This window comes from Fukomys damarensis, unplaced genomic scaffold (genome assembly GCF_012274545.1).
Source record: "Fukomys damarensis isolate Sample0158 unplaced genomic scaffold, DMR_v1.0_HiC HiC_scaffold_21, whole genome shotgun sequence".
Lineage (NCBI taxonomy): Eukaryota > Metazoa > Chordata > Mammalia > Rodentia > Bathyergidae > Fukomys > Fukomys damarensis.
In genome coordinates this window covers 3569339-3596938 of record NW_022900933.1, presented here as the reverse complement: position 1 = coordinate 3596938, position 27600 = coordinate 3569339, and the positions used below count along the sequence as shown (strand labels likewise).

At 43.3% G+C, this 27600-nt stretch overlaps 1 protein-coding gene across 8 annotated transcripts in view; it reads right to left on the bottom strand.

The window, feature by feature from the left end:
• Positions 1 to 27600, bottom strand: part of Daam1 (dishevelled associated activator of morphogenesis 1) — a 167160-nt gene that overhangs the window by 63980 nt on the left and 75580 nt on the right. For all 8 annotated transcript variants that reach the window (XM_010611204.3, XM_010611205.3, XM_010611197.3 and 5 more), the window contains one exon: positions 17086 to 17175. In XM_010611204.3, the coding sequence (XP_010609506.1) occupies positions 17086 to 17175 (90 nt within the window). The remainder of the gene's footprint in view (positions 1 to 17085; positions 17176 to 27600) is intronic.

The following is a 27600-nucleotide window of genomic DNA, read 5'->3' as shown; positions in this document are numbered from 1 at the left end:
CCAAGTCCAGGGGGTTCTTAGCTAATATTTGTCAGGAAAGAAGGACACACTCCTTCACTGTCTGAATTGACTAAAGACCAATGTATGTATCTATTATTACTATTATGCCAAAAAGAGACATGGCAATACTAAGGTTTAATTGAATGAATGTCAACCGCAGAAAGGGTATTATTATTTCAGAGAAATTCAGTGATTTCCATCACAGGGGAAGTCAACTAACAACTAATGAAAATGTGTTCTATGCACAAAGAAAGTTCATATTAACTGTATTCTTTTTTTTTAATTTTTTTTGGTACCAGGGATTGAACTCAGGTCCTTGTTCTTGCGAGATAAGCGGCAGAACCACTGAGCTAAATCCCTGGCCATAACTGTGTTCATTTATAGGATGAAATTCTATCTCTTGTTGATGAGCAAAATAGTCACCTTATTGAATTAAAACACCATTGCTATTCTGGATTTCACGGGCCTAGTGCCATATACTAACGAATGCAACAGCTGCTAAGTAAGTACTTCACTTAACCTAGAATTTTTACAAAAAGTAAGTAGAAAAGGGCAGGCCCAAATGGTTCATTCATTGGGCATGTCTCCGTGATGTGCAGCACCTAAGAAAACTCAAGTGAATAACAGAGAGCAGGTGCTAATGTGAGGCCAGGTCCAACAACAAGGGAAGGAAGGGCAGATAGGAGGGAAATGGGAAAATACTGCATGGGGGCCTTGCCAATAACTTCTGCTCACTTTCCCCTTCGGCTCAAAAATAGTGAAAACAACATCCTCTCAAACAGATGCCCTGATGAAGGATAGGAAAACCTGACAGACAAGGGGTCAGCAAATTCTCTCTCAGCAGGGCCAGACAGGTAGCACCTTAGGTTTTTCAGACTACACAGCCTGTTACCACCACTACTCAATTCTGCCTGTGCAGTGTGAAATACATCGTGGATGACTTACACGAACAGGCACTGCCACGTTTCAGTGACAGTTCCCACAAAAGAACAAGCGACTGACCAGAGGTGGCCATTGGCAGTAGTCTGCTGACCCTGGTGCTGGCTTAAGCTTGGCTCCCAAGAGGGCTGGAGTACAGCAAAACTCTATTATGATCACCAATACTTTCCATGTTTCCCCTCTCCCTGAAGCCACTCTACCTTCTCACAGAAAACGTCTGGAATCTGCCCAGTAATCTCAATGTTTTCTAGAGAAGCCATGGCCTACAAGCCTGCAGTCTACCTACCTTCCTGCCAAGCTCACTGCCCCCTGAAATAGTTTAATCCTGCTTTGTAAAATAGCATAGCAGCATTAGGTCCTTTAAATCCTGGTGTCTGCCCGCAATTTGATCTTGTTCTTTCATTGAGAAGACGATTAAGAGATCCACAAACCTGGGAGCCTGAGACTGTTTCTCTCCCTCTCTTCAACCTTTAGCAACGGGCTGAAACTGTATTCTATAACTGCAGCTTGCTAAAGGCGGGCAGTTGGGTTCAGAAAATAACTCCTCTGCTGTCACATTTCGAGATGTTCATGTTACATTGCCTGTCCTGGTTACATTTGTCGGCCTCTGCCACAATTATACAACAAGTGCATCTGTTGCCAAAATCCGGTTGGACCCACACAAAGAATGATTACAGAACAGCAGCTCCTTCATCTGCCAGGAAATCCACGTCCTCCTAAGCCTCAAAATGTCAGTCATTTATCCAGAAAGACACAAGGATGACTTGCAGAAACAATGACTTTCTTATTTGCCACTTGGGATGGTGGAAGAAAGAGTACACGTCATTTTCCCTAACACTATAAAATATCTGTATGCTTTTAAAGAAAGTTATCACAATATCGATTATATGGCCGGCCACTAACCCTAGAGACACTCTAATCTGAGTCTCTCCTTATAGGGGTCTCTTACCAAAAAGTCCCCAGCAGGTAGGTGATCCACCCTGAAGATGGCCTCCAAAGAAATTCCTAATCTTGTGGAACCAGCACTTTTGGGTAATCTCAGGGAATCGGCCTCACACTGAACTGAGAGAGATGTCTCTTTGTAACTTCAAGAACTCACTGGCCTTAGTTTTGCCGTTGGGAACTGTAGAGAATAAGTCTAATCAAGGGAGGGTGGGGACAAGGGGAAAAAATGAGAACCAAGACCTGGCATGTAAAGGTACAAGATCCCAGTAATGAATGTAACTGTACTGTCTACCTAGAATGTACCAATAAATTAAATTTTTTTTAAAAAGTCTAATCTCCTCTAGGAAGAGCAGCCCAGCAAATATTTAAACCATTTGAACAAAGTAATGATGCTCTCCAAAAATCTTCTCTTTTACCAGCCAAAATTTCTTCTGCTGACTATGTAGCACAAATTTATCTTCAATTCACAAATAAATCTCAAAGTTTCCACAAGTTCATCAGAATTTCATGTCTACTAATTGCAAAGATAACTCCAACAAACATATCTACATTCCAAAGAAAGAGCTCTTCTCTATACTTGTCTCAATGATGTACCATGCTAGGCAGTCTCTACTCTCAGACTGTAAGATTTCTCACCAAAATCACCTTCATGAAGATGGAGAACAGCTTTTCTCCTGCTAATCATTCTACAACAGTACTATTTAGGACTTAGAATTAAGACACATGTCAAATGCTATGGACATAAACATGCATAGTCCTTCTTTATTTTATGAAGTATCCACATTTTAACAAAGCTGGCCATAAACTAAGTAGTAACATCAGCTTGTTATAAGATGGAGGACACTTTGGCACTGATGCAAAGTTCTTTAGCAGAACTGAACATGGGAGAATAGGAACAGGTTTAACATCTGCCATCAAACTCTGTGGGAAGTTTAAACCTCTTTAGAGCATTGTTTTTCTCACTTTCAGATTACACTTTTTGCTGTCTCTGCTTCTCTCCTGAATACTCATCTTTTACACATCACACGAATTTCTTCCACTTACACACGTGAAGTCTGACACCTCCTCTAACCCGCAGAACTCTGCTCTCTCCAATTCTCTGATCCGTGCAGATATAATGCCTGGTACAGTCTACATAAAATGTTACATTTTCCCATTGAGAGCCTCCTGCTGGCCTATCATATATAAAATATTCTTAAAGACCTCAGATTATTTATAATACATTTGCTCCTCTTTATCAGTTCTCTAAATTTAACATTCTATATTGATAAAGAATCTCTCAAAAGGTAAAAGTATGACATGCACTCATGTCAAAGATTTTACTGAACTTATTAATAACTGAGGGAACTGACAAGATGCTGCAGTTCAAAAGCAAGCCCAGAGTGGACATGTGCATTATGAGTGCTGGAATCAATTTCCAAGCAGATACACAACAGATCACGAAGGTAATGATCAACTGCATCATGCACGATTTGCATTTCAATGGGTAAACATCACTGGAAGTGCTTTCAGTTTGGCGTTTTTTTTTTTTAACAGCTATTTATAGATTCGTGAAATAGCTCAAAGACAACAAAAGGCAGAGGCAACTCGGTAGACCGTACAGACAGGATATTAAGATATCCCCTCCCCCCACACACATTTTAATATAACTGTAGTTCAGCAGAAGGAAAAATGCAGGCCCAATATTTTTGCTTATAGAATACACAACCGATGACGGTGTACTAGGAAGGGAAGCCACGCTGCGTGACTGATACTCCGCTCCGGGATCTTTGCGCCGAAATACCTAGGTGCACACATGCACCCCAGCTCTTGCTCTGTTGTCTCCTCATTCTGATGTCACCTCAATTCCCTTTCTGCTGCCCTGTCCAGGCTGCATACAGAGTTCTACCTGTGCATTAGCATCTCTAACTGGAGGCCGCTGAGCTCCTGACCACTTTGTTCTGCCTCCTTTGGAAGGGAGCACAAATCCTCTACCTTGCCCTGGGAACTTGCTGGTCACGTATTTGTGCTGCTACACAGACTTCCTGCACTAGTTGTGAAACACAGCCATGAGCTCACCGAGTTTAGAACCTCTGGCTGGAAACAGGACAGAGCTCAGCTACTGCCCCCAGTTTTGCCTGGAGCAGATGTCATGTTAGAATGACACACAGTCTACTGAAAACCCCAAGGTCATTGTAGTGTTTAAAATCTAAATACGTGCACAGATGGCCTCCGTCCACAGTGCTGCTCTGCTATAATGGTGAGTGTGGGGCATCTTAAATGCAAGACAGGAACAGAGTTCCTCTTTTTATCAGGCTCGTCATCCATGATATACATCGACTCTAGATGGTCAGTCGCTCTCCTCCTCCTCAATGCATCATGCACCCAGCAAACACTTCTGGAGTTCCACCCTGGGCTAAACACCACAGGAATACAGGAAAAAATAACCAAGTTCCTGACTTCCCTTGTGAGCGACTCAGGAATGCAAGACACAAACATGAGACTATTATGTTGCCAAACTTTAGAGTAGAGGTTCTTAGAAGACCACAAGCTTATTCCGATAATAAATAGGTTCTAAGTCTATGAAAGAATCACTACCAGAAAAGAGTACTATTCCTCTTGATACCTTTCCCTCTCTTCTCGTTATGTTCTAAACAAAGTCAAAGGTCTCCGGTCTTTTTACTGAGCCCCAGTGTCTCTCAATGTATCTCCTAACTTCTAAACAGAGACAAAGTGCAATCATACCTCAACTCCACTGAGAAATAATGCTTTGAAATACTTCCTTGCTTCTTTGCTTGCATAAAATGTTCCACTAATATTTGTACATGTCATAGTCTTTACTTACACTGATAAAATAAAAAATTCCTGAATGGTCAGATACGAGCACATGAAAAATCCAGCTTGTGCCTCTTCTTGGCCAGTTACCATTTCTGTTCTGCCCAGAGCGATGGACCCCAGAAAAGCAGGAAGAGTGACACTTTTTACAGATGCATCACCCTGTGGGAAGGAGGAGCACATGACTGCATTCTGAAACACCCCAGGCACCCTCTGCTGTACATCCACTTCACTCCTGATCAAGCCCCAGCTGACTTTATGGATCTGAAATCTTAAAGTCATCTACAGAATTCAGGGGGATAAATGCATTTCATGTGCTAGTAAATCTAAGAAAGTAGTCACAATCCTTACCTAGAACTAAGAAGAGACTTTATAGTCCATTTCCCAAACTGAGATGTTTATTTATGTTAGTAGGCGATTTCTTTGGCAAAGCACTTCACAGCATGGAATACGACTGAAACCTAAAAATCTCAATCAGTACAACTCCAACCTCTGAAACTGATTTTGGATGACAATTCTCCCTCATTTCCTTGACAAAGAAAAAGAAATATTCTCCAAATATTATTTTCAGAAATGATACAACCTAGCATTTCCCTGAAGGCAGGCACTCTGCGTATGACAGCAATGTAATGACTTTAACATAATTTATTAAGAGGCAAATCTCTACCCACATGCCACATGGAGGGCTACAGACGAAGGCACAACTGGGTCTGGGTGCTTTGTAATTTACCACATCTAGGCACATTATCAGTAAGCCAGTCTACAGTGTGGAATCCAAACAGTGGTGTCAATGGCCTTTGTTGAACCTTGCTGCTACCAGACCAGACTCTCAAAATGTTGGAAAGCAGGTCTTGATGCTCTGTAACCTGCTCTTGGGAAAACAATCAGAGCTTGTTTATGATTTGCAAAATAATGCTTAATACAAACTATAATAAGAGAGGACCCTTTGGAAAACAGTAAACTAAAAAGAGAAGCAGGAGGGAAAGAATAAGCACAAAAAATCATATTCCACTTAGGGAAGTATTCTCACAATGACAGCGAAAAAAAATGCTAATACAGAATTAATTGTCCACTAGAAGAGTCATAAATGCATTTCTAATTTTAAGACATCATTGACTCTACAGTGTACTATGGACATAATGATAGCATTCTTGGCAAAAGAAATAAAAAAGAAAAGCACCAGTTGGAAGGTAGCACTCTAACATAAGTACCTAAATGTGTAGGGTGGGAAAGAACACTGGGAAAACGAAATGCTCTCCTCCATGGGGCAGATGGAAGAGTATCATCCAGAACTGCCCAAGTCAAATGCTGCTCTGCACTAGGGAAGAGCGCTAGGGAAGAGCAGAGAATTCCAGACACTGTAATTTAAGGGTGGGATTCACCAGCAGACTTTCTCCTCCACTCCTACTGCCACAAATTGCCAGGTTCTTGGAGTGTGAGGGATTTTGAAAACCCCAAATTAGAAGTATTAGTGGCAAATTCTAACTTATGCTGGAAGCGCAAGTTTCTTCCTTTTAAAAGATGAGAAATTCTAAAATGTACCAGGCATGAAATGGTTTCAGTAGTATCAGACATCCTAGAGTTAACAGTGAAAAGAATACAATAATTCCTATACAGTCCATCCCCAAGTTAAACATGGGCTTACTCACTATCCGACTTGGGAACAATGGTCCCGGAGCGGAACTCAGCCATAAGGCAGAGACTTTGTGTACCTATGTATATGACAGGCTTAGTGTGTTTTTGTTTCCCTTTTACCTTTCTGCTAAAAGGGACATTTCCTTCCACTGATGTCCTTCATAAACTTATTTCCTGGTGTCAGTGGAGTCAAGCAAGTTTGAAGCAGACTAAGAGAGTAGGAGCCATAGCTCTTGGAGACTCTGTGGAGAAGCCCAAGGAAAAAGAAACATGAAATATGCTACTTACAGGTAACTGAAATCTGGGAATAAGAAGAGCCTGAATCAAAGGACAGGAAAGGCAAATACATGCTACACTCTCCCATCCATGTGCTATATAGCAGACAACGCTAATCGATTGCTGTACTACTTCCTGCTGAGACCATTCAGCCCCTCTGAGTCTTTCTCAGAGCGCTCCAAGACCCCATTTCTAATCATTCAGCTATCAAACAAGGTCAGCCAACTCCCCTCCTCCCTCCCTCCCTCCCTCCCTCTCTCTCTGTCTCTCTCTTCCTTTCTTTCTTGCCAACTATGCTTCAGGCTATTTGGAACCACTCAGCCAAGCAGGGCAAGAAGCCATAGTCCTAAGGAATGCCACGACAGAGGTGTGTACTAGACCGGCATGTCTCAAGTGTCATGTGTGCCTCGGGGTCCACTGGGATGGTTACCAGACTGGACAGCCTCTTGTGGACTCTCGGTTACAAGACACAGTGATACCCCCCTCCATCACAAATGCAGCTGTCACTAAGACTACTTTCTCAGATTCCCTAACCGTGCTCATTCTGGGTTCCATGGGATTCTAGTAGTTTGTTCTCATGCCTAAAGCAATTCCACATTCACAAGTTGCAGAATTCTGTAAATTCTGCACCTCTGTGCCAATAGGCCTGGGAAAAGAGCTCAATAGGCCTCAGTGACACATTTAGAATGTTGGTCCTACAACGGCCCTGCTACTGAGGGCTCTGTGGTGAAGATGGAGGGCTTTAAGAAATGTTCTCCAACTTCTGTGACTTGCACACAATTGTATGTGTCCTGTCCCCCGGCTGTGTGAATGAATGAGTGATATAAACAGAGGTGCCACCCATTTCCAGCCTAGTGTTCCCTAATTACAGGGAAGGCGAGGCCCGGAGTAAAGGGATGTTACTCACTGAGGAAACGAAGTATTAGAGAGCACAAAAGAGACATGGCGTTCATGTAATAGAAACAAGTTCCCTGTCTTTACAAAGCTGTAAAGAATAAAGCAAAGCTTTTATAGACACAAATCAACAACCTCAAATTCTGGAATTGGCTTGCACATCAAGAGCAGCTTGGAATTTAGGCATGGAAGAGAGACATCAAGTTAAACTCCTCAATTTCTGAGAAGTGAAAGAGGAAAAGGACGACAGACTTTCAAAGTGTTTATAAAGAGATTCTCTAGATAAAGACACTGCCTCTGTTTGAGGAGGAAGAGAGGAACTGTATGATTTCCAGCCACTGTGCATCTGCTGTTTGTGCAGATGGGCTACTCGGCACCTGCACTCTCGTCACCCAGCAGGACGTGGCACAGGCCTCAGAGGAACTTCCTGTGCTTGATGATGGCATATATATCAGTCAAGAGCTTGCTAGAGATGGAAACGCAACTTGCCTGGGTATAGAAATAAGGATGCAAAGAGGTCTAGAAGGAAGGAAGACTAATCCACACACCAAGCAATTTCCTTTATAATTAGACCAAATACACCTAATTCTGAGAACTGTCTATTCTTATGTAACATTGTCATATGTTGTATTTTTGTACAGTTTTACGGCTTTTTTTTTTTTTTTTTTTTTTTTTTTTTTTGCTGTTTTTAGGAATGACTTCTAGAGCATTACCTATATGACTATGTTATTTTCCTATGGCTGGTCAACGCTCCTACTCAGTGTAACAAAAATGCTTCACTTCTGGGACTTGTGAGGCAGGCGGTGGCCCCTATTTTTTATTTTAATGGCTCTTTTAATGGAATGTTTTTCATTTTCTAAACCTTGGGGTTTTACTTTGTTTTCAATAAGCACTTTCTCTTCCAGTAATTTGAGTTACTGTCTCAATTTGATTTGAGACACACAGGGGACAATGGAGAGTTTTCGTGACAACTTCTTGTACCAGGCACATTCAAACTCACAGGCAAGGACTGATCAGAGCCACAGCCACATTACTCTCATTTCCATCCTGCGGGACCAACTCCGCATGGTTGGCAACAAGTAGGCTGCAAGGATAAACTGGTATAACAACTTCAAAAAACAATTAAAGATAAAAGTACTCATCCCAAACAACTCGGTAACTATGAACCTAGGCATCTATCCTAGACAAATTCTTGAATATTATGCACAAGAATGCTCACTGCCATGTTCTAATGTCAAAAAACTGAAAATAAGCACTGACCAATACAGGTAAAAATATATTGTGGTATGCTCATTAAATGAAATGCTATAATGCAGTTAAAAAGAATAAACAGCATATAGCACTTATAAATGCTTATATTTGTAAAGAGAGGATATAAGTATGTGGACAAGGAGAAACCCTCCCTTCAAAATAGATGTCACCTATGGGCTTGGACTATATCTATAAGGTTTATTTTTTTTCTTTCTTTTTTTAAAAATCTGAGGTAAATATTGCAAAATATTAGCATTTGTTAAATGTTTATTATATTCCATATTTTTTTGTATATTTAAAATCTTCACAATAAAAATTAATTAACCAGGGAATAATAGTTGAACTCATGACTGGGGGGAAAAGTCATCAGAGGTCCTATTAGTTTTGTTTTTTAGAAAGTTGAGAGTGTGCCACTTTGCCAACATCCAGAACGTCTGCTGTGGTGATTAGGGTTAAGACTTCTGGCAATAGCAGGATCTGCACCTGTGCTGAAAACCCTCCTTCATTACTCCCCGACACGGAAGATTTGTTTTATTAGCTTAACTTCAGGCAGGGTACGGCAAAAATGCACTACTGAATTATAATGCTGCAAATTCTGAACATATTTCGCAGCAGCAAGGGGCATGTAAATCTGGATCACTTCTGCCCATTAAGGCATTTCTTCTTTGTGGAACCTCTCTATGTTGTGTTCTATAAAAGATTTCCCTCCACTGCAAACAATGGCAGTAGCAGTGCTCATTTAAAAATAGTCTTTAATCCTCTTATTTAAAAACTGAAGATTAAAAAAATGGAAACAAAGTCTTTGTAAATAGGAGAGGTTGGAGGAAGTGAAGGGAGGGCAGGGATATGGGGAAAAAATGAGAACCAAGGTCTGTCATGTAAAGGTACAAGATCCCAGAGATGAATGTAACTGTACTGTACACCTAAATGTACCAATAAACTCAATGAGGAAAAACACAAAAACTGAAGATAGTCATCAAGCACACTATATTCTTACCAGAACTGTAAACTTCAAATATTTGAAATGCATCCATGTATGTATACATATTCTGAACGGTCTGGTTTTAAAATTGTAGCCAGGCGTGGTGGTGCACACCTGTAATCCCAGCACTCGGGAGGCTGAAGCAGGAGGATCGCTGTGAGTTCAAGACCAGCCTGGGCTACATAGTGAGTTCCAGGTCAGTCTCAACTACATAGTGAGACTCTTGTCTCATAAATAAATAAATAAATAAATAAGAATTGTATGTGTGTATAAACATATTTGTACTCCATTGTAGTTTGCTCCTGTAATAATTTTAACTTCATTGGAATTTGCTTCTGTAATAATCTTAAAGAATGTTCACATGATTTTAACTCAAATTTATCTGATATTCCTGTTTTAAGAACTACATTTGTCTGCACAGTGCCTGCCTTGCAAGCACAAGGTCCTGAGTTCAATCCCCATACTGGGGGGGGGGGCGGTTACATTTGTCTAAATTTTGTGGCTGATGATTTTCTAAATTTTCACTTTTAGAGTCCCTTAGTCTTTTTTTCTTTTTATTGAGTTTATTGGTACATTTTAGGTATACAGTACAGTTACATTCATTATTGGGATCTTGTACCTTTACATGACAGGTGGTCTTGGTTCTCATTTTTTCCCTTGTGCCTGCCCTCCCTTCACCCTAGAGTCCCTTGGTTTTTGATGTGAGTTTTGTAGTCAAACTTATTTTTGTCCTCCTGAAGCCTTTTTGTTCCTCTTAATAAATAAGTTTATCTTATCCTTGAGGGAAGAGTAAAAAAACTAAGGTGCAGAGGAAGAAGGGTCCCAGAGCTGGACAAAGAAAACAATGCCAGGGCCGTCTTGAGAGCACATGCACCGGCTGGATTTTACAGCATATTCTCTTTCCCCGCTGACTTCAAGAATTTCATGGTGGCTTGGTGGTGCCCCATAGGCTAAGCTGGCATCTGGTGGTGGCTGAAGTGCTGGAGAGCTCCCTGTGAGGGCGGGCAGATGGCGGTGCACGTCTTACTCACTGTGGTCACCTGCCAGCTGACTGGGCTGTGCAGGACAAGTCCTCCCTCCGCTTCTTCTGGACCACAGCTGTGTGCGTCGAGCTCTCTAACCGAGGGCCCGGCTTTTGCGGGACACTAGCACCGAAGGCAGAGGCAAGAACACAGCTCTCAGAACGTGCTCATGAGCTCTCCCCACTGCTCAGCCACTCCTTTCCCACCGGCCTGCCCTGTGGACTTGAGGCTCTGGCACAGCCTGGCAGAGACTGTTTGGTCAGCTCTACGATGACTTAAGGGCAAATCCCTATACCAAACAGAGAAAGAGACGCACATATACACTGAGACTCTCATAACGTCCCTGCTTCTCTAAAGCTGATAAAATAATAATAACAATAATAATAATGTAAAGCTTAAAGCCATTTTATCTTTATAGTCAACATAAAGATATTTCGAGAGATTAATGCACTGTAGAAAAATGGGAAATATCTGTGTAAAACAAAAATAAATCAAAGTAAATCACCCACAAGCCTACCCACAGCTGTTTGTCCACCTGTCTCCATATAGATACCTCAGCAAGACTTACGGTCACACTAGTTACGGTTTATGTCTTCTTGACATTTTGTTAACCTTGACACTGCTGAGCAGTTTCTCAGGTCATGAAAGTTTCTCTGGGACACATACGCCAGCCATTAGCCAGCACGCTGGGCCTTGAGGCCTGGGGAGTTGGGTGGGCCCTTGGGGGAAGGGACAGGGTGGCAGGGTGGTCTTCACTAGAAGGGCCAAGTGGAAGCTGGTGACGGTCTGGCAGATAACACAGTTTTACTGGGACACACTACTGAACACCAGCCCCGGCTGGAGTTTCCACCAGGCTTTCTCACGTTCAGGCTGAACAAACCTCAGTTACTTTAGTGCGTCTTCGTCTTTCAAAAGGTTAGCCTCTTACAGATTTCCTGGCAGCCTTACAAAGTATATCTAGTAACAATGAGCCTAAATGTGACTATTTAAGCAATGGCAAAAGAAACAAAGACCAAAATATAGATCAGAAGGGAGAGAATATCATACATGTGAACATAGCTGAAACACTGAAATGAGCCAGTTTCCAGGTAGATGGGCCGACAATGTGACATCGGGTCTCTCGCTGGCGTGACTGACAGGTGGACAACGTGGTTAAAGAACAGTCACCTCAGTGCCGCTTCCTCTGGGCCTCACAGCCTGTTTCCCTACTGCGGAGCGTATGACAAGACTTGGCAATTATTTGGTTTTACGGCTTCTCCTGCCAAAATCATCCACTCCAGGAATTACAGACGTATTTGTCTAATCACCCTCAGAATCTGACCAAGAGAAGATATTCAGTACACAGCTCGTACATCACACACCAACCTGCCCTTGACCTACTGCACCACTTGGTTGGGCGAAACACCAGGTGCCCAAATCTTGTTATTTCTTACTGCTTAAATGAGAGATTATATACAAAGCCTCATCTCTGAATGCAGGGATGAAGTAGACAAACACAGGGAATTTTTCTAAGCCTGCAGAGCCAAGAGGGGCTCATGGTCGGGGGCTACTGGGCACCCCTTACACATTCCTTAGAAAGGCAGAGGGACAACAGGCAAATTTAATTCCTATCAAACTTCTGCCACTTTCTTTAAGCCCCTATCATTTAACAGCACAAATGCCAATATGAACTCATTTGCAGGTTGACAATTCTACAGCAGGAGACCAAGCCAGGTAAGTCAAGAACTAGGGGAAGGGTGTAGCTCAGTGGCAGTGCATTTGCTCAGCATGTGTGAGACCTTAGATTTAATCCCCAGCACTGAGAAGACTCTTGATATCTAGCAGAGCAGACACCTGTAAAACCAGTGCTCACTCTGCCATGTGTTGAAGCAAACACAGTGAGAGAAAGAAAAGGATACCTAACTCATGTTCACTCAAATCTTCAGGCCAGATGCCAGCTACAGCTCTCTTCCCAGGGCAACTGCAGCAGCTTCTCAGCAGGGGACAGGCAGAGGATGGAAGTCTCCTCTCGCCTCCTCGCCTCTTCATTCTCTGGCTGCCTTGCTGAAAGTGGTATAGAAAACTGAAGGTCCTTTCGTCTCTATCCACTGCGGTAGCCTATCTTCCTTACTTTGTGTTTTGATCACTTACTTTACTGGCTCCCTGCAGTCCAAACACAGGAGGGTCCCATGCTCAAGGAGCTGAAAGAACCACAGCCTGATGGCCACCCATGAGGCAGTTTTCATCTTTGTGCACATGTGCGAGGCGCAAGAAAAAGTCCTTTTGGTGGAAGCAGCGCGGACTTCATCCAGTGAGGATATACAAACCCAGTAAGAGGAATCAGTGAAAACTACTAGCTTAATTTTCAGCCACTGTTCCTAAATGCCTTCAAAATCCATCTAGAAGTTTGCAGAAAACACAACAGCTGAACTGTAGTCATGAGAGGCAAGATTTTTTGAGTGATTTACTTTAGCTAGAATCAAAAACACCCTCACCAGGGGAGTGGAAATTCACCTTCCCAAAAGTAGCTCTCAAAACATACAGAAATGTCAAAATCAAGAACGTAATACTATTTAGTTAAGCCTTGGCTTTAGAGGTCAGATATAAAGGAGGGGTCATCAGGCAGAGTCACCAAATCCTGACTTTACCTCAAATATCTGATGTCACTGCAGCTAACAGTGTCCATAACCCCATTCGCTTCCTCGGCAAACTCTGAAGCCCGAGAAAGGGTAAAAGCATCTTCTGGATATTTACAGACCTGCTTAAGGAACAAAACTAATATACTGGCTCCTGGGAAGAAGAGCAACTAAAGAAAGTGTCTTCCTGTGCTGGTGAGTCTATTGTCCACACTCTGCAGTGTATGCATCACTTTATCTTCCTCTCTCTGAAGACCTACTCCTTACTTTTCCCACGATTTAGAAACCACGTTAACAATAAGTAAATACAGTATGGCCAGATGCCTTTCATGGTCAGAGGGTTCATTGTTTAAAAAGCTTCAGTTTAAAATCCAAAAGATTGTTAACAGATGAGGTTTCTGGCTGGAGACTGGGAAAAACCTCATTTAAACAAAAGACTATGTTGTGATTGGAACTAAAAAGGGAATTACCTTTAAAGATAAGAACCACAAACATTTCCTATTTGAAAACACTCCCAACCTAAACAACAGGACCTTTTGGGGATCTTTCATAAGAGTTTAAAAATTTGACAACAGATTGCTGTCTATGAAAACCCAGGGCTAACCAACCAGTCCAGCAACTGTTACAGATTTATTTGGACTTTAAGCAAGGCTATAGCATCCTTCCCTGGCTCTCCTACAGATTACTCAATTAGGAAAAATTCCAGTTAATTTCTTTCCAATAATTTTAGACCCAGAAATACTTCTGCTGCTTTCATTTTGGCTCTGGGATTGAGTTTTCAACCAGAGACTTAGATATAGAAGTTCTGTAAATGAACACAGAGTTGATAAGCAGATAGCAGCTGCTGGGTCTCAAGTCTCTGTGGGACAGAAAAGAGGCAGTTGGCGGAGAAAAGCCTGGCCCTGTGCAGGGGCCCCAGCCTTGTTCGCTTCCTCGACTTCTGTTCAGTTTTACGCAGAGAGCCTGCTTTCACCAGCTCCTGCGCTATGTTTCTGTTGGCTTTGGAGGGCCTTTACTCCATGGCTTCACTATGTGGGAGAATGTCTGCGGTGCCCTGGGTTCTAATCTGGAAAGATGGAAAATTTGAAGGCGCCCCGGGTGTAGCTTTCCCTCAGCCTGAGAAATGGATGTGGTTTGGCTTGTTGGTGATACGCCTGATGTGAGAAAGTTAAGTAAGTGACATTCCAAGGAAAATAATCTCTTCTTAATGTGAAGGACGGCCACCGTGCTGCTCTGCCCTGAGAATGAACGGCCTGCCCCTCAGGACACCACATTATCTGCAGAGGTAAACATCATACCCTTTCCTGGCTAGGTTTTCGTGTCCTTTTATTTGTTATGTATTTCTCAAAAAAAAAATTTTTTTTTTTTGTACTAGGGATCGAACTCGGTTCCTTGCGCTTACGAGGCAGGAGGTGGAACCCCTGAGCTAAATCTCCAGCCCCATTTCTCAATTTACTGCATGCAGTACTCTGTGAGTTCAGTTGCAGACCATAGGCACAGATGGTTTTAACATGGTGAGAAATTCTAATCAAGAAAATCCCGAGTCAACAATGCTACTATTCATTTTAAAGTGAGACAGAGCTACAGGTCCATGGGATTCCCTAAAGAATTAAAATGGTTTTCCCACTCAGCCACGCCACTGCTAAGGAATCCAAGCTGCTGGAACGAGGCTAGCAGAAGTACATTCCCCAACATCTATGCAATCTGGCCTACCAGCAAGAAGGGCCATCCATTCAAAATGGGATTCTGAGGCCACTGGCCACATCCACATCCACCCTCCTATAAAAAGCCAACCCCATTATGTACACTTGAGACCAGGCTTGCAAGGAGATCTGACTGGCCGGCCTGGAAATTGAAAAATGAGCAGCAGGTGTAAGTCTGAGGTCATTACTCTTCTCCAGGGTTTGCCTTCTCTAATGTAAGCGGCAGTAGTTTCCATGATTAACTTTCAATTGCTGTCAAGGGCGTAATAAAATCTGGGAAAGAAAAAATAGTTTCCTCTAGTAAGCTGCTCCCATCTTCATGCCCCTTCCTTTCCTCCAATGCATATTCTCAATCCCTACTTTATGTTATTTCCTAATTTTGAGGAAAACAAAATCTGGGATGAGCCAAAATAGACAGTGTCCTCTGTATACACAGGCACTGAGGGATTTTTCTCAGTGCTAATGGAAGATCTCTTGTTCTCAAAGACCATGCAGTACCATTAGTGTCAGGACTGAACATACAGTATTTGCATTTTAAAATTCCTTTCCTGTGTATTACATATGCTTCTTGGGCCATGACAATCTATTAACAAAAAGAGTGTTTCTGGTTGGTAAGATATGTCCAAAGAGAAAGAGGATGACACTGACGGGCAGACATCTTACTGGTGGCCCCTGGATGAGGACCCTTAAGACTTCAGTCTGGCTGGAGAGCAGCTCAGTGATCATACCGAGATTACAGCAGGACATATGTCTTAGCAGAGGTGGGTGGAGCCAGATGAGACCCACACTTCTACTCATCACCACTGCTCAGATGGAAAATTATAAATATGCTTTTAACTTTTTCGGACAGTATTCTCTATAACACTACTGACAATTTAGCAATCCAGTCCGCCTATGTCCATTTCAAAATAGCAGATGCTGGAGTTGCAAAGATGAGTCACGCACAGTACCTAAGAGCCAGGGGCCTAAAGACAGGCATCGGAAGTACACGCAGGCTCACCACAGTGCTTTCACGGAGGAGCGGAAAGTGCTCCTGGTGCCAGACACGGCCCAGCGGGGGCACAGCATGGTGACAGTCGTGTGGGCAAGCGGAGGTACCAAAGTACAAACTGTCACCGAAGAGGTTCCCCTGACGGATTCTGGTGTCTTAAAAACATACTGGGTTATCACCATTTGTTGCTGCCTCCCCAGGCCCACAGTGATTAATGAGCGTGCGCTGCCTGTTGGGGGAGGTAGCATCTCGCTGAAGTCTGCCCTTCCCATGTACCTATCTTGCTTCCAAGTCTCTCTTGGAAACAAGGGGAAACTGGTCAAAGGTGGTTATAAACAGGATTAGCACCCCCAAAGCTGTGGGGATGGTCTAAGAATCTGCCAAGCAGTTCAAGAGATGACAGAGTGAACTTTCCTTCTAGAGATAAAATGCAAAGAGCACGGACGTTAGGGAGAAAGAGCTTTCAGTATTTTCGCTGCCCCTACATGCGTTCTCCCCACCTTCTGAGGTACATGATCTCCACCTTTTAAGTGATCACCCAGCTACGTGACAGTGTGATGGGAGGGGATGGCAGACACACAATTCCTGAGAAGTGGAGGTGGGAGTTTCTGCTCTCTCTCCCTTTGCTCCACCCTTTGTTTGTACTGTGAAATGGCTGGAGAGACACTCTGGGCCATGACCACGAGGCCACATCTTAGAGATCCCCAAATGTAGAGCTGTTAGAGGGGAGAAGGGCTGGGGCACACCTCTGTCTCCTGTAAGCCAATGTTACTTTGGGTCTCAGTCACACATAATGACTAATGATAGCTACAGGAGCCGAGGAGCCCAATGAAACACCATCCAAGGAAGCAATATCCAAGAGGCCAACACTTTGCCACCTCTAATACCAAGGCTACAAGGCACTTTCAATCTGGTTTATACAATAACAAAGAGCTGAGTTCTGCTGGTGAAAAGGGAGGGCTAAGGGCATCAAAAACCACAATTTTCTAGTCAAAAGTAATCACAATGAGTATCTTACCTTTTTCTTGCTACAGTATATTTGCCACTTTTTCTCAGCTGGAAGTGCAAACATGGCTTCCCTGTGTTTGTCTGTGAGGTCAAGTTCATCCTGAAGAGAAAGAAAATGATTAGTAATTCATGGATTAAGTGTTATTCCTATAGAGAATGTGATCAGTATCACGGGGGAAGAAGAAAAAAACACTAACACATATTTAAATGAACGTGAAGAAGACCAAGGCTGTTCAACACAGAACAGCCCTGAAAGCGCTGAAGCTCAGTGGAACGTAGGCCCAGCTGGGACAGAATCCTCCTGAGCTACCACCAGTGGCTGTATAGGATCCACTGAGCCGTAAAGGCAGTCACGCCGCAGAAGTGCAGGATTAATCATGTTAAAGATGAAGGTTCGCTGGCCATGGCTTCACAAGCACTCTCAGGCTGGGCCCTGGGGGACCTGGACATGATGGGGAGGGGAGCAACTGCTACAGTGTGGACGCTGAATGACCCCAAATGTCCCTATGCTACAGGCTGAGTCCCCAGACTGGCACCATGACGGGGGTGAGGGAACTGCTGGGAGGTGGGGCCAGGGCGCTGTCCTCAGGTCACCTGCAGCATGGCCCATGGGGAACTGGGAGACCCTGGTTCCCTCTGGTTCCTGGCTGCAGGGAGAGCGGCTTTGCTGTGCCACATATTCCTGCCATTCCTGTCTCACCACAGATTCCAAAATGGGGCCAACAGCTCATGAACTGGAACCTCCAAACCGTGAACCAAAATAACCCTTTTCTATTTATAAGTTATCTGCCTTCGGTATTTTATTATAGTGACAAAAAGCTGATTAATGGAGCAGGGGAAACAAAGGCCAAGAGCTGGTAAGAGACCTGGTGCATCAGGGGCATCACGGACAGCTCAGCTGGTCAGGTTTGAGAGGTGGGGTGCAGCAAGTTGGTAGAGAGCTGAAGTGCCAGCCAAGGAGTTTATTCTCTTGAATGAGATGTGTCCGTGATGTTTTGAGCAAGTGTGACACTGTCACTGCCATAAGCCCCAAAATATATTTCCTAATATTTTATATACAGGCAGGCATTTCTGCATTTAATTCTCACATTGACCCTAAAGGAGGCCCACTCATTATTACATCCTCAGTGTAGTAACAGTCCCTGGTGTAACAGAGCTGTGGAAATTTAGGCTAAGGTTTGTTGAAGTCACTTTCTCAGGACTCTGTGCCTGTCAGATCATGAGGCTGGGATTTAAGCCCAGACCTGATTCCAGAGTCCGGACACAGCCTCTCAGATCAGTGTTTGGAAACATTAATTCTATAGTGGTGTACAGCTTAGATTCTACACTCAAGGAAGGCAATTTTCAGACATTCATGACTAATGAATGACAACAATAAGATATTGCTTATAAAGTGCTTAGAAAGGAAGCTTTCATTTAATAAGAACTCAATCTACAGTCAATGTTATTACTGGCATTGAACATCTGGTACGTTTTCACTCCCACTGGGGAAGTTGAGGGCAGTAGATTGCTGGGTGTGGGCAAGACATAAAACCTGTAAATTAAGGTCCAATAGGATTTCAGTCCCTGAGGAATAGACCTCCTCCTCAACAGGCTTCTGTGAGCCTCTGCGGTCCTGCTACCCTGTGAACATTCACACATGAACTCTGGCCCGTGTTATACTCCACCCACCATTCAGGGCTCCTATTACACCTCTGCGGACGCAAGACAGGCTTCTGTGAGCCTCTGCGGTCCTGCTACCTGTGAACATTCACACACGAACTCTGGCCCGTGTTATACTCCACCCACCATTCAGGGCTCCTATTACACCTCTGCGGACGCATCTCCTGATTTTTTATGTTCCCAGTGAAAACACCCAGCCCTATCTGTGCCCCAGCGCCCTCTCTCCCTCGGCTTCTGGCACGGCCCCCACGCTTCCTCCGCGCTGCTCCAGTCTTTCCTACTCAGTACAGCTTGAATTCTCTTGATGCAGTGGTTCTCAAAGTTGAGCAGGTATCAGAACACCAGGAAGGCTTCTTAAATTACTAAGTGCCCAGGAGTAGCACTGACCAGGTGAAGGGAGGTGCTTCTATTAACTTGTTATTATTTTATCTATTTATTTATTTATTTTTTGGTACTGGGGATTGAACTCAGGTCCTTGTGCTTGCAAGGCAGGCAGCAGAACCACTGAGCTTAATTCCCAGCCCTCTATTAAGTTTTGAAGGCACTGTTGATGCTGCTTTTCCGAGGCCATATTTTAAAATCACTATCTTGAGCTTCCAATTTCAAAGACTTCATTACTTCTACATCTCCTGAAAAATTAATTAGCCATTTCTCAGTGGGCCTCTTGAGGTCTCCCACTGACCCAACTTACATCCTATCTCATTAACACCTGCATCTCCAGCGCCTACTGCATGCCAGCTTCCCCAGGGAAATTCAAAGTCTCATTACGTATTTAAATCCACAATGGACATATCATTGTCTTGCAAGGATTGGCAGCATCAACTAAATATGTAGTAATGTCTGGCACAGGTGGCAACTGTATTGTTATTTCTCTCATTATCTAAATACAAATCAGTTGCTATTTCCTTTTAAGAGTCACTGAAATGCACACGTTCACACAATTATACCTCAGCCACAATCTCCTGCCCCCCCCCACAAAACACCTAGCTACTAAGGATTTCAACAATGAACAACTGGGGAAAGAATGAAAGATTTTTACAGAAAATTCTATGATGAGGGAATATAGCTAAAATGTTAGAATGTTGGCATGCTACTATTGTACGTGTGAAGTAATTATTTTCCTGCCTTTCTTCTTTTTCAAATTTCCTGTAAGTCACACCTGCTCTCATCTATTGAAAAATGGGGGGGGTGGTGACATAAATCACTTTCTAACAATCAAGTCAATTAATCAAAACAACGTGATAGTATGTGGCTTAGCTTGGGGGAAAAGTGTTTGATTTGTGAGAGACAGAACTGCAATATTAATAGCACATCCTCTTCTATTTGGTAGTACAGTTTCTGCTGAGCACAGGTGTGAAGAAATGTGTAACTCCTAAAAGCTAGAAATTTAAAGCAAAGGGTATTAATAGTACTCAATCTTGCCGTTAGATGTAGATAACTTCTGTGGAGAGACAGAAATAACCAGTTTTAACTTGAGAAACCACAGACCAACTAGGACTTAGGGGCAGATGGTTTCAGAAGAACAGAATTTTAAAGAGAGTGAAAACGATGAAAATTTACTATAGGATCTCTGGATACAGCTTTGTATCACAGCAGGAACACGGGAAGGAACATGAAGCCGGAAGTGCAGCTCAGTGGTAGAGGGTTTGCCTAGTGGCTGTGGCGTCCCGCATTCAGTCCCTGGCCAAAGGAGAAGAGAAAGAAAGGGAGCCAGCGGGGGATCGCGGAAGGAGGAAGAAAGCGGAAAGGGGTAAAGCACGACGACAAGCTCGAACGAATACTGCGCACCTTCCGCATGCTAACAGTGGAGCTTTAAACGCATTCATTTATCTCAATCTTCACAACAATCCTATGACATAGGTAATATCAGCATTATCCAAAGCATTATCATTAACATTAACAGTACCCAAAAACAATCATAGCTGAAGGAGCTTGCTCAAAGGCAACAAAGTTAGTAAACACAGGAGCAAGAACTGGCGTTCACACACTGGACCTGGAGCCCATGGTCTTCACTGCTACACGGCTGATCCCGTCCACTCACCGACAAGCAGGCAGAATCGTAGCACTGAGGCAGACACAGAGTGTCACCATCTACAGTGTCCCATCAGAGAGGAGGAGCTCTTGTGGGCATACAGCCCTGACTTCTGGGTCTGGGTCTTTCGGCTTGTGCCCCCTCAGACAAGTGACTTAACATCCGAATGCCAACTTCTTGATTGGAAGACAAAACAATCCTATATCCCGGACAGTTATCTCAAAGATTTGTGCACACGACCAAAAAACAATGTTTGGTGAGTATCTACCACGTGAGAACAATCCCTGTGATAAGTTCACAAGGCAAAAAGCTATCATGGTCTCGCGAAGGGCAGAGGGAAAATCAAATGACTACACTCATGGAGGGACGAACAGACACTCAAGGCAGAGTTGTGAGCAAAGATGGGACCGGGAAGCTTTTCCCGGGAAAGAGAAGGGAGAGCTTGGAGATAAACAGAGTTAACAGGGGAGCAGCACTGGAGCCGCTGCACGGAAGCTGTGGAAGCGACTCCACTTGGGTCTTCATCCTCAGAGTGATCAGAGGTCACCGATGGACTCTGGGCAAGCAGAGTGACACCGATCATGTTAGCTAATAACTCCATACGGGAGGGCGGAGACACAGTGTGCAAGATGTAATAAGATCCTCATCCCTCCGTTCCAGAAGTTTATCTGCTCTGACTCACTGTTTTAATAACGTGGCTCAACCAAGGGTGCAAGCTGAAGAGACTAGCACAGCCCTCAGAGGTCCATCAACACCTACTCGCCTACAACACTGCCCACTCCAGGACCAGGCCCACACAGCACACAGAACACACAGATTAATAACACACCCTGGTTTTAAGGAATTTACAATCCCGCCAGGAAGACAAGACGATACAAGGCTTTCGCCCTGCTCTTCCTCCTGGGGACGAAGTCTGGACTCCACAGCACGAGGGCCTTCCCGACCCCCTCGCCCACACCTCACCACCTCCAGCAACAGCAGCACTTAGGGCCTTCCGGCACTTAGGTTCTCACACTAAGCGTGTGAAAGTTCGCACACACCATCCTCCTACTCCACAGAGTTCTCCCACTGTGTCTAAGGAGCAAGTCCCACTCATCCAGCCTTTTCCAAGACACCATCCTCCCTTCCAGGAAGCTCACCCTCACTCTCTTGGGACAGGCAGCACCCCCACCTTGTGCCTCTTACCATGTGGCTACCACTGTTGGTGGCGCGTCTGACTCCCATTATGGACGTGTTCCCAGAACAGGAACTCTGTCCTGCGCATCTCTGCATTAACTGCAACCCCTAAAATAGTAGCTGACACAGCAGGAATCGAAACAACCACCAAAAAAGTAAAGAGGCAAGCAGGGAAGGTAGGGAAACAGGGAGGGAGGGAGCAAGGGAAGGAGACTGTAAGATACAGCGCTCAACAATGCATTTTAAAGATTAAAACCTATTCCCTCTCTTTGTTTTTGTGTGTGAGCTAAAAAACACATACAGCGAAGTGTACAAACCTCAGGTACACACTGTTTAGTTTGCCAAGCAGTACACTTTAGCAGAGGCGGCATTTCATGCTGTAGAAACTGGCGGGACCACTGGTCACTCCCGCGAGCAGAACACGGCGTTTCCCGTCATGCTTCATGCTCACCAAACGCGGTGCTATGCTTTGTAACCTTAGTTTGGCTCCCGGGACATGCCACCTCAATGCAGCTTTGGCTGTCGTTTCCTGATGACAAATGATCCTGAATGTCCCTTGTCACCTCTTTAGTGGCCATTCATTTGTGTTATTTTTGTGAAATATCAAATCTTTTGTCCGTTTTTATGGAATTGCATGCCTTACTTTTATTAACAAGACTTCGTCACATAGTACAAAAGCCTGGCCTTTGCCAGAGGCGCATACGAAGAATATTTCTCCTACATTTTGTTAGTAATGTATTTTGGGCACCTGTTTTTGTTTATTTTTTTTTTCTTTAATGTTGAGGAAGCCTACTTTATCAAGATGCTGGTTTCCTGCGGATGCTACGTGCAGCTTGAGCATGCAGGCGTGAATCTACAGTTTTCCTCACAGACCTCAGCCCCGGATGACACTGGTCCTCCTTCAGATACGAAGTGGCTGGCTTCCTTTTGCCCTTTCTCTTCCAACTACCTGCACTCATTTCAATACCCTCCTGGGTGAAAAGGAAAACGAAGTGCAGCCTATGGAAGAATGTAATGCGAACTAATTTGAAAATCATCCTGAGAGACTTTTTTATTTAAGCTCTAAAATTGCCTCAATGCAATGCTACAGAGACTTTTCTTTCTGTGGTACCAGGGATCAAACTCAGGACCCTGGCCAGAGATTTTTTTCATTTTGATAATTAATTCAACTACTGCAAGAGGCAATCGTAGAAAACAAAACAATTAGGATCAGTATATCTCAAATTGTGCTTGTTGATGTGAATTTTTTAGAGAAAGTAAATCTTATAGAGGCAAAAAGACCGGAGGTTGCTTGAGGTTGGAGGGGGAATCAGAGGTGACCGACCACAAATGGGCCAGAGGAGGAGGACTATGGAAATGTCCTAACTACGGTGGTGATGGCTGAAAAGCTGTATAAATTTACCAAACTCACCAAACTACACTTATTATAGGTAGATTCTATAACACGTAAATTTTATTTCAGTGAAGCTGTTAAAAAAAAAAAAACCCAGAAAAACAAGCCTCCTTGTTGGAGCCTAAGAAAAGCAAATAAAATGCTACACGGGGCAGAGAAAATACAGTCTTGTGTATACCACATGGAAACAAAATTCTGGCTGGACATTAGGTAAATCAAGGGGTCCGTGTACAGGAGAAACTAATCAGAAAGAAGTACATGAAGAAGAGGGAAATGAAGACCACACATCCTGTTAGGATGAGAGCTCAGCTGGAGAAATGTCAGTTTCACATGTGATTTGTTTGAGACCACACATCTCTGCCACAAAATATCCTCACCCTTTCTCTGAAAATTTCACAGCAACGTTCCCTTCGATGTCCCTTCATAATTAATTTATTCAGTTAAAATAAGTGCTCAGTAATAGTAGCAAGAGGTCCTTAGACACCTGTCACTTTTGTTGGATTAGACCCTGGTTTTCTTCCTAAAGGTCGTGCCACAGAGGAGCACTGGCTCTGCATGTGTTAGTAGCCAAGTTCTGCACCAGACGCACAAGAGACAGTGACAAGCAGAGACCTGGGTGCTGGATGCCCCTGAATCTCACTGCTCCTTGGATGAGAATGGCCTGGTCAGAGCATATTCTTTTCATATTATTCTTTCTGGATAAAGTTGTGAAAGCCAATTAAAGGCAAGTGATTTTACAAGTGACAAAAGGAGAAATCTTCATACTAAGCATTGTCTTCCACAGAAGGCTTAAGTTTCTCAAAAACTCAAACAGAACCTACAGACTTTACATCTTGGAGTGGAATGAATTATACTTTTATAAAATATGTATATTTCTACAACCATGGAGGAAAGACATTATTAAGAGGCAAAGACCTTCGAGGGAAGCCTCGTCCTGGGAGCTACAGTTTTGGGGCTTCATCTCTAACAAATGTTAGAGATTAAGCATCACTCCTGAAAAGTCCCGTGCAAAGAAAGCTCACCAGTCCCACTTTCTAGATTAGGAAGTTTCTACAAAGAAACCTACATAAATCAGAAAACAATCGGCATAGCACACACCATCCTACGGAAATGGGTTGATTAGCTAGATAAGGCAAAGGGAGGAATTTTGAAATAATATACAATAAGGGTCTTGAATGACTAGAAAGATTAACATGTTGTAACTAAAAGCTGTTTTCAGAGATTTTAGCTCACTGAAATAAGATTATTTACAAATCCTCTCAAGCAATGTTTAAAGCATTTATTTTTTGAAAATCTACCAAACTAATTGATTTTAAGCAAGTTAACAAGAAAGTTTCCAGCTAACAAGAGAAATCTCTAAGGAATTCAGAATTTCTATTTCTGATGTGTCAAGCTAACCCTTTACGTACAGAGAGACACATACAGAGGTTCGGCGGATATACAAATCCCAGGGCTTGGAGTGTAATGAAGAACAGGAAAGAAGAGGAAGGAGGAGAAGCTAAAATAGGCCATTGGGGTTATTCTGCTCATCAATCACTGTTTTGTGTTTGTGTTTTGGGGTTTTGTTTTGTTCTATTTTGTTTTGCTATTTAATAGTCCTTGACAAACTAGCTATCCGCCTGACTCAATACAGAGAGCCCACAGAATCTCAAACCCTATTATTACTCAGACAGGACTAACTTTTCTCCTTCAAATTAAATGCTTCTGGGATTTGCCGCAGCAAACAAGCCCAAATCACCTAGCCTCACCCCAGGAAGGCGCTTCCCAGGTGCCAGCAGGCTGCAGCCTCTGGTTTATGCCTGGGATACTCTCGCAGCAGCAGTGCCTCGTCTAGACCTTCCTCCCATCCTGCAGCTCAGCTGTACCAGAAATAGGTCAAACCCCTGAGAAGCCAGGGAGCAGACCTCAAGTCGGAAGACATGGTGACAACAACAGCAAGCAGAAAGGATGAGGCGAGGCATATAGAGGACCGAAGGGTGACACTTTGGCAGCAAAGCAAGAATATTACATGTTATAATGTACGGATGAAATTTGCTATTAGGCTATGACTATTTATTAAACTTATGAAAATCCAGCTGCTTCAGAGTAAATGATCATCGGGGGTCACGAAACGCCAATGGAGCTCTTAAGATTTAACTGCAATGACCCCGAGAATAGTGTTTTATTGTCATAGTAGTTAGAAATATGAAAAGTTACTAAGATTTTTGTCAGTTTAAACAGAGTTGCACTGAATGAGTTATTACCTGTTCCTAACAAATCAGGATGGTTAGAAATGGAAAAACAACAGAGAGTTTAAAGCCCAACAGGGATGTGTACACACAGAGAACACACCTTGAAGCTTTCCAGCCTCTAAGATTTTTGCCAACATTCTTAATCATTATACAGAACACCATATTATGACTCCCACCTACACAGTTACAGACTCTGTGTCTGATAGACATGTTTTCATTCGATATGTAAAAATAAGGAGTGAGAAAGCCCACAAGTGAAGTCAGGATCATTTTTAGCATCTTACTACCAAGGCTTTAGTGTCATATGATTTTCCTCTTCCCCTTAACAGTAGGCAATGCAAACTGTATTTCACTTGCTACATAAAGTTTGCACTAACCCTACAGACTTCTTACTCAGCTTCTGTTATTCAATTAGAATCTCATCAGATGGCTTTAACTTCTAATTCATCCAAATCACCAGCAACGCTTCAGCCACCCAAAATGAACAACTCTGTCCTAAATATCTACAGTATCTCCCACTATATACTCATCCACCCAAACTCCCAATTTTAAAATCTATAGTGCAATTTCAGCTGACAACACTGACAAGAGGGAGTGTCTAAGTAGTGTTTTCCTAACTGAATGGTGGGACTCTGTCCCCTGGGACACAGAAACAGCTCTGAAAGGACAGACAAGCCGGGCACCTTGAGGCCCACAGGAAGAACTGCGGAGCCCAGTTCTACAAGGCTCCTTTCTCCACGACACCAGCAGCCCTCCCACACCTGCAAGAGACTTGTCTGGCAGCTCATCTGACACATTTACGCTTCAATTGGGTCAGAAGACAATCTGGCACAATGAGTCTCTTCCCACAGTGCAGCGATGCATTTATCTTCTGCTGTAATCTATGTAGAGAGCCTTTTAAGAGTAGAAAATATTTCCTAAACACTATTAGCCTAATACTTTTAATCTGCTACCCTTCATGCAGCCTACTGACGTTCCCACAATGACCAACATCCTGATGAGTAAAGAGTGACAGCAGCTGAGCTGGGTATAGGGCCCAACCCAAACAGAGCACCGCTGCTTAAAGGATTGCTCAGAATATAAGCCCAGCTGCTAGAGAATTCAGCAGTCATTAACTCATACATTTACTCAGACACTTACTGAGCATCTCATGGGTTGTATTTCAATAGTTATCCAGCCAGCCAGCAGCCAGCCACGACCATTTATTGAGTATCTACTCTGGGCCAGCCACTTCTCTAGGCCTGGAGACCCTGAAAATCCAAATATAATACTGAGCAACATCTGCTCTTTGAAAGTGCAAATGTATTCAAACTCATAATGAATTTGAATAGTGAATCATTCACAAGAGAATAAACTTAAACTGCTTGCTGAAAAGATGGCAGAGGGCTTTCCAACTTCTACTCCAGTAAATGCCCATCTCTCCTGAAAACAACCCCTTGTATATTCCAAACTTTCCAATACTCTAGTTAAATTTAGTTCGTAAATATCACAACGTGTAATGAAATAAACAGCTAGCAGCTTTAGGATGTTTCCAAATCCATTTAAAACTGGATAAGGGATCTGGCTTTGAAAAAAAATTTTTGCGGGCCGGGGATTTAGCTCAGCAGTTCAGTGGCCTGCCTTGCAAGCGCAAGGACCTAAGTTCAATCCCCAGTACCAAAAACAAACAAACAAACAGAAAAAAAAAATTTGCGATCTACTTCTCCACAAGGAAGGAAATCACACTGATGTAGCTTGTCACTGAGCTCCCATCACACACATCAAGTAACCATAAAACGCAGAGGAATTCTGGGAATTGAGCCTTGGAAGGGGAAGGATTCCAAACACAGCAGGTAAAAAAAGAACTGAACACACCACCCATTCCTTGGGCACTTACTTACCTCCGAAGGGCTGGGTCACACACGTTTTCTGAAAGCAAAAGTGGTGTTTAGAGAGAGGATTCCCAGAGCATCAAAATATATTATTTTGTATACTGATTTGTACAAATGATCTGACCCTTCTAGGTATTACTAAAACGCATTTTTAAAATTA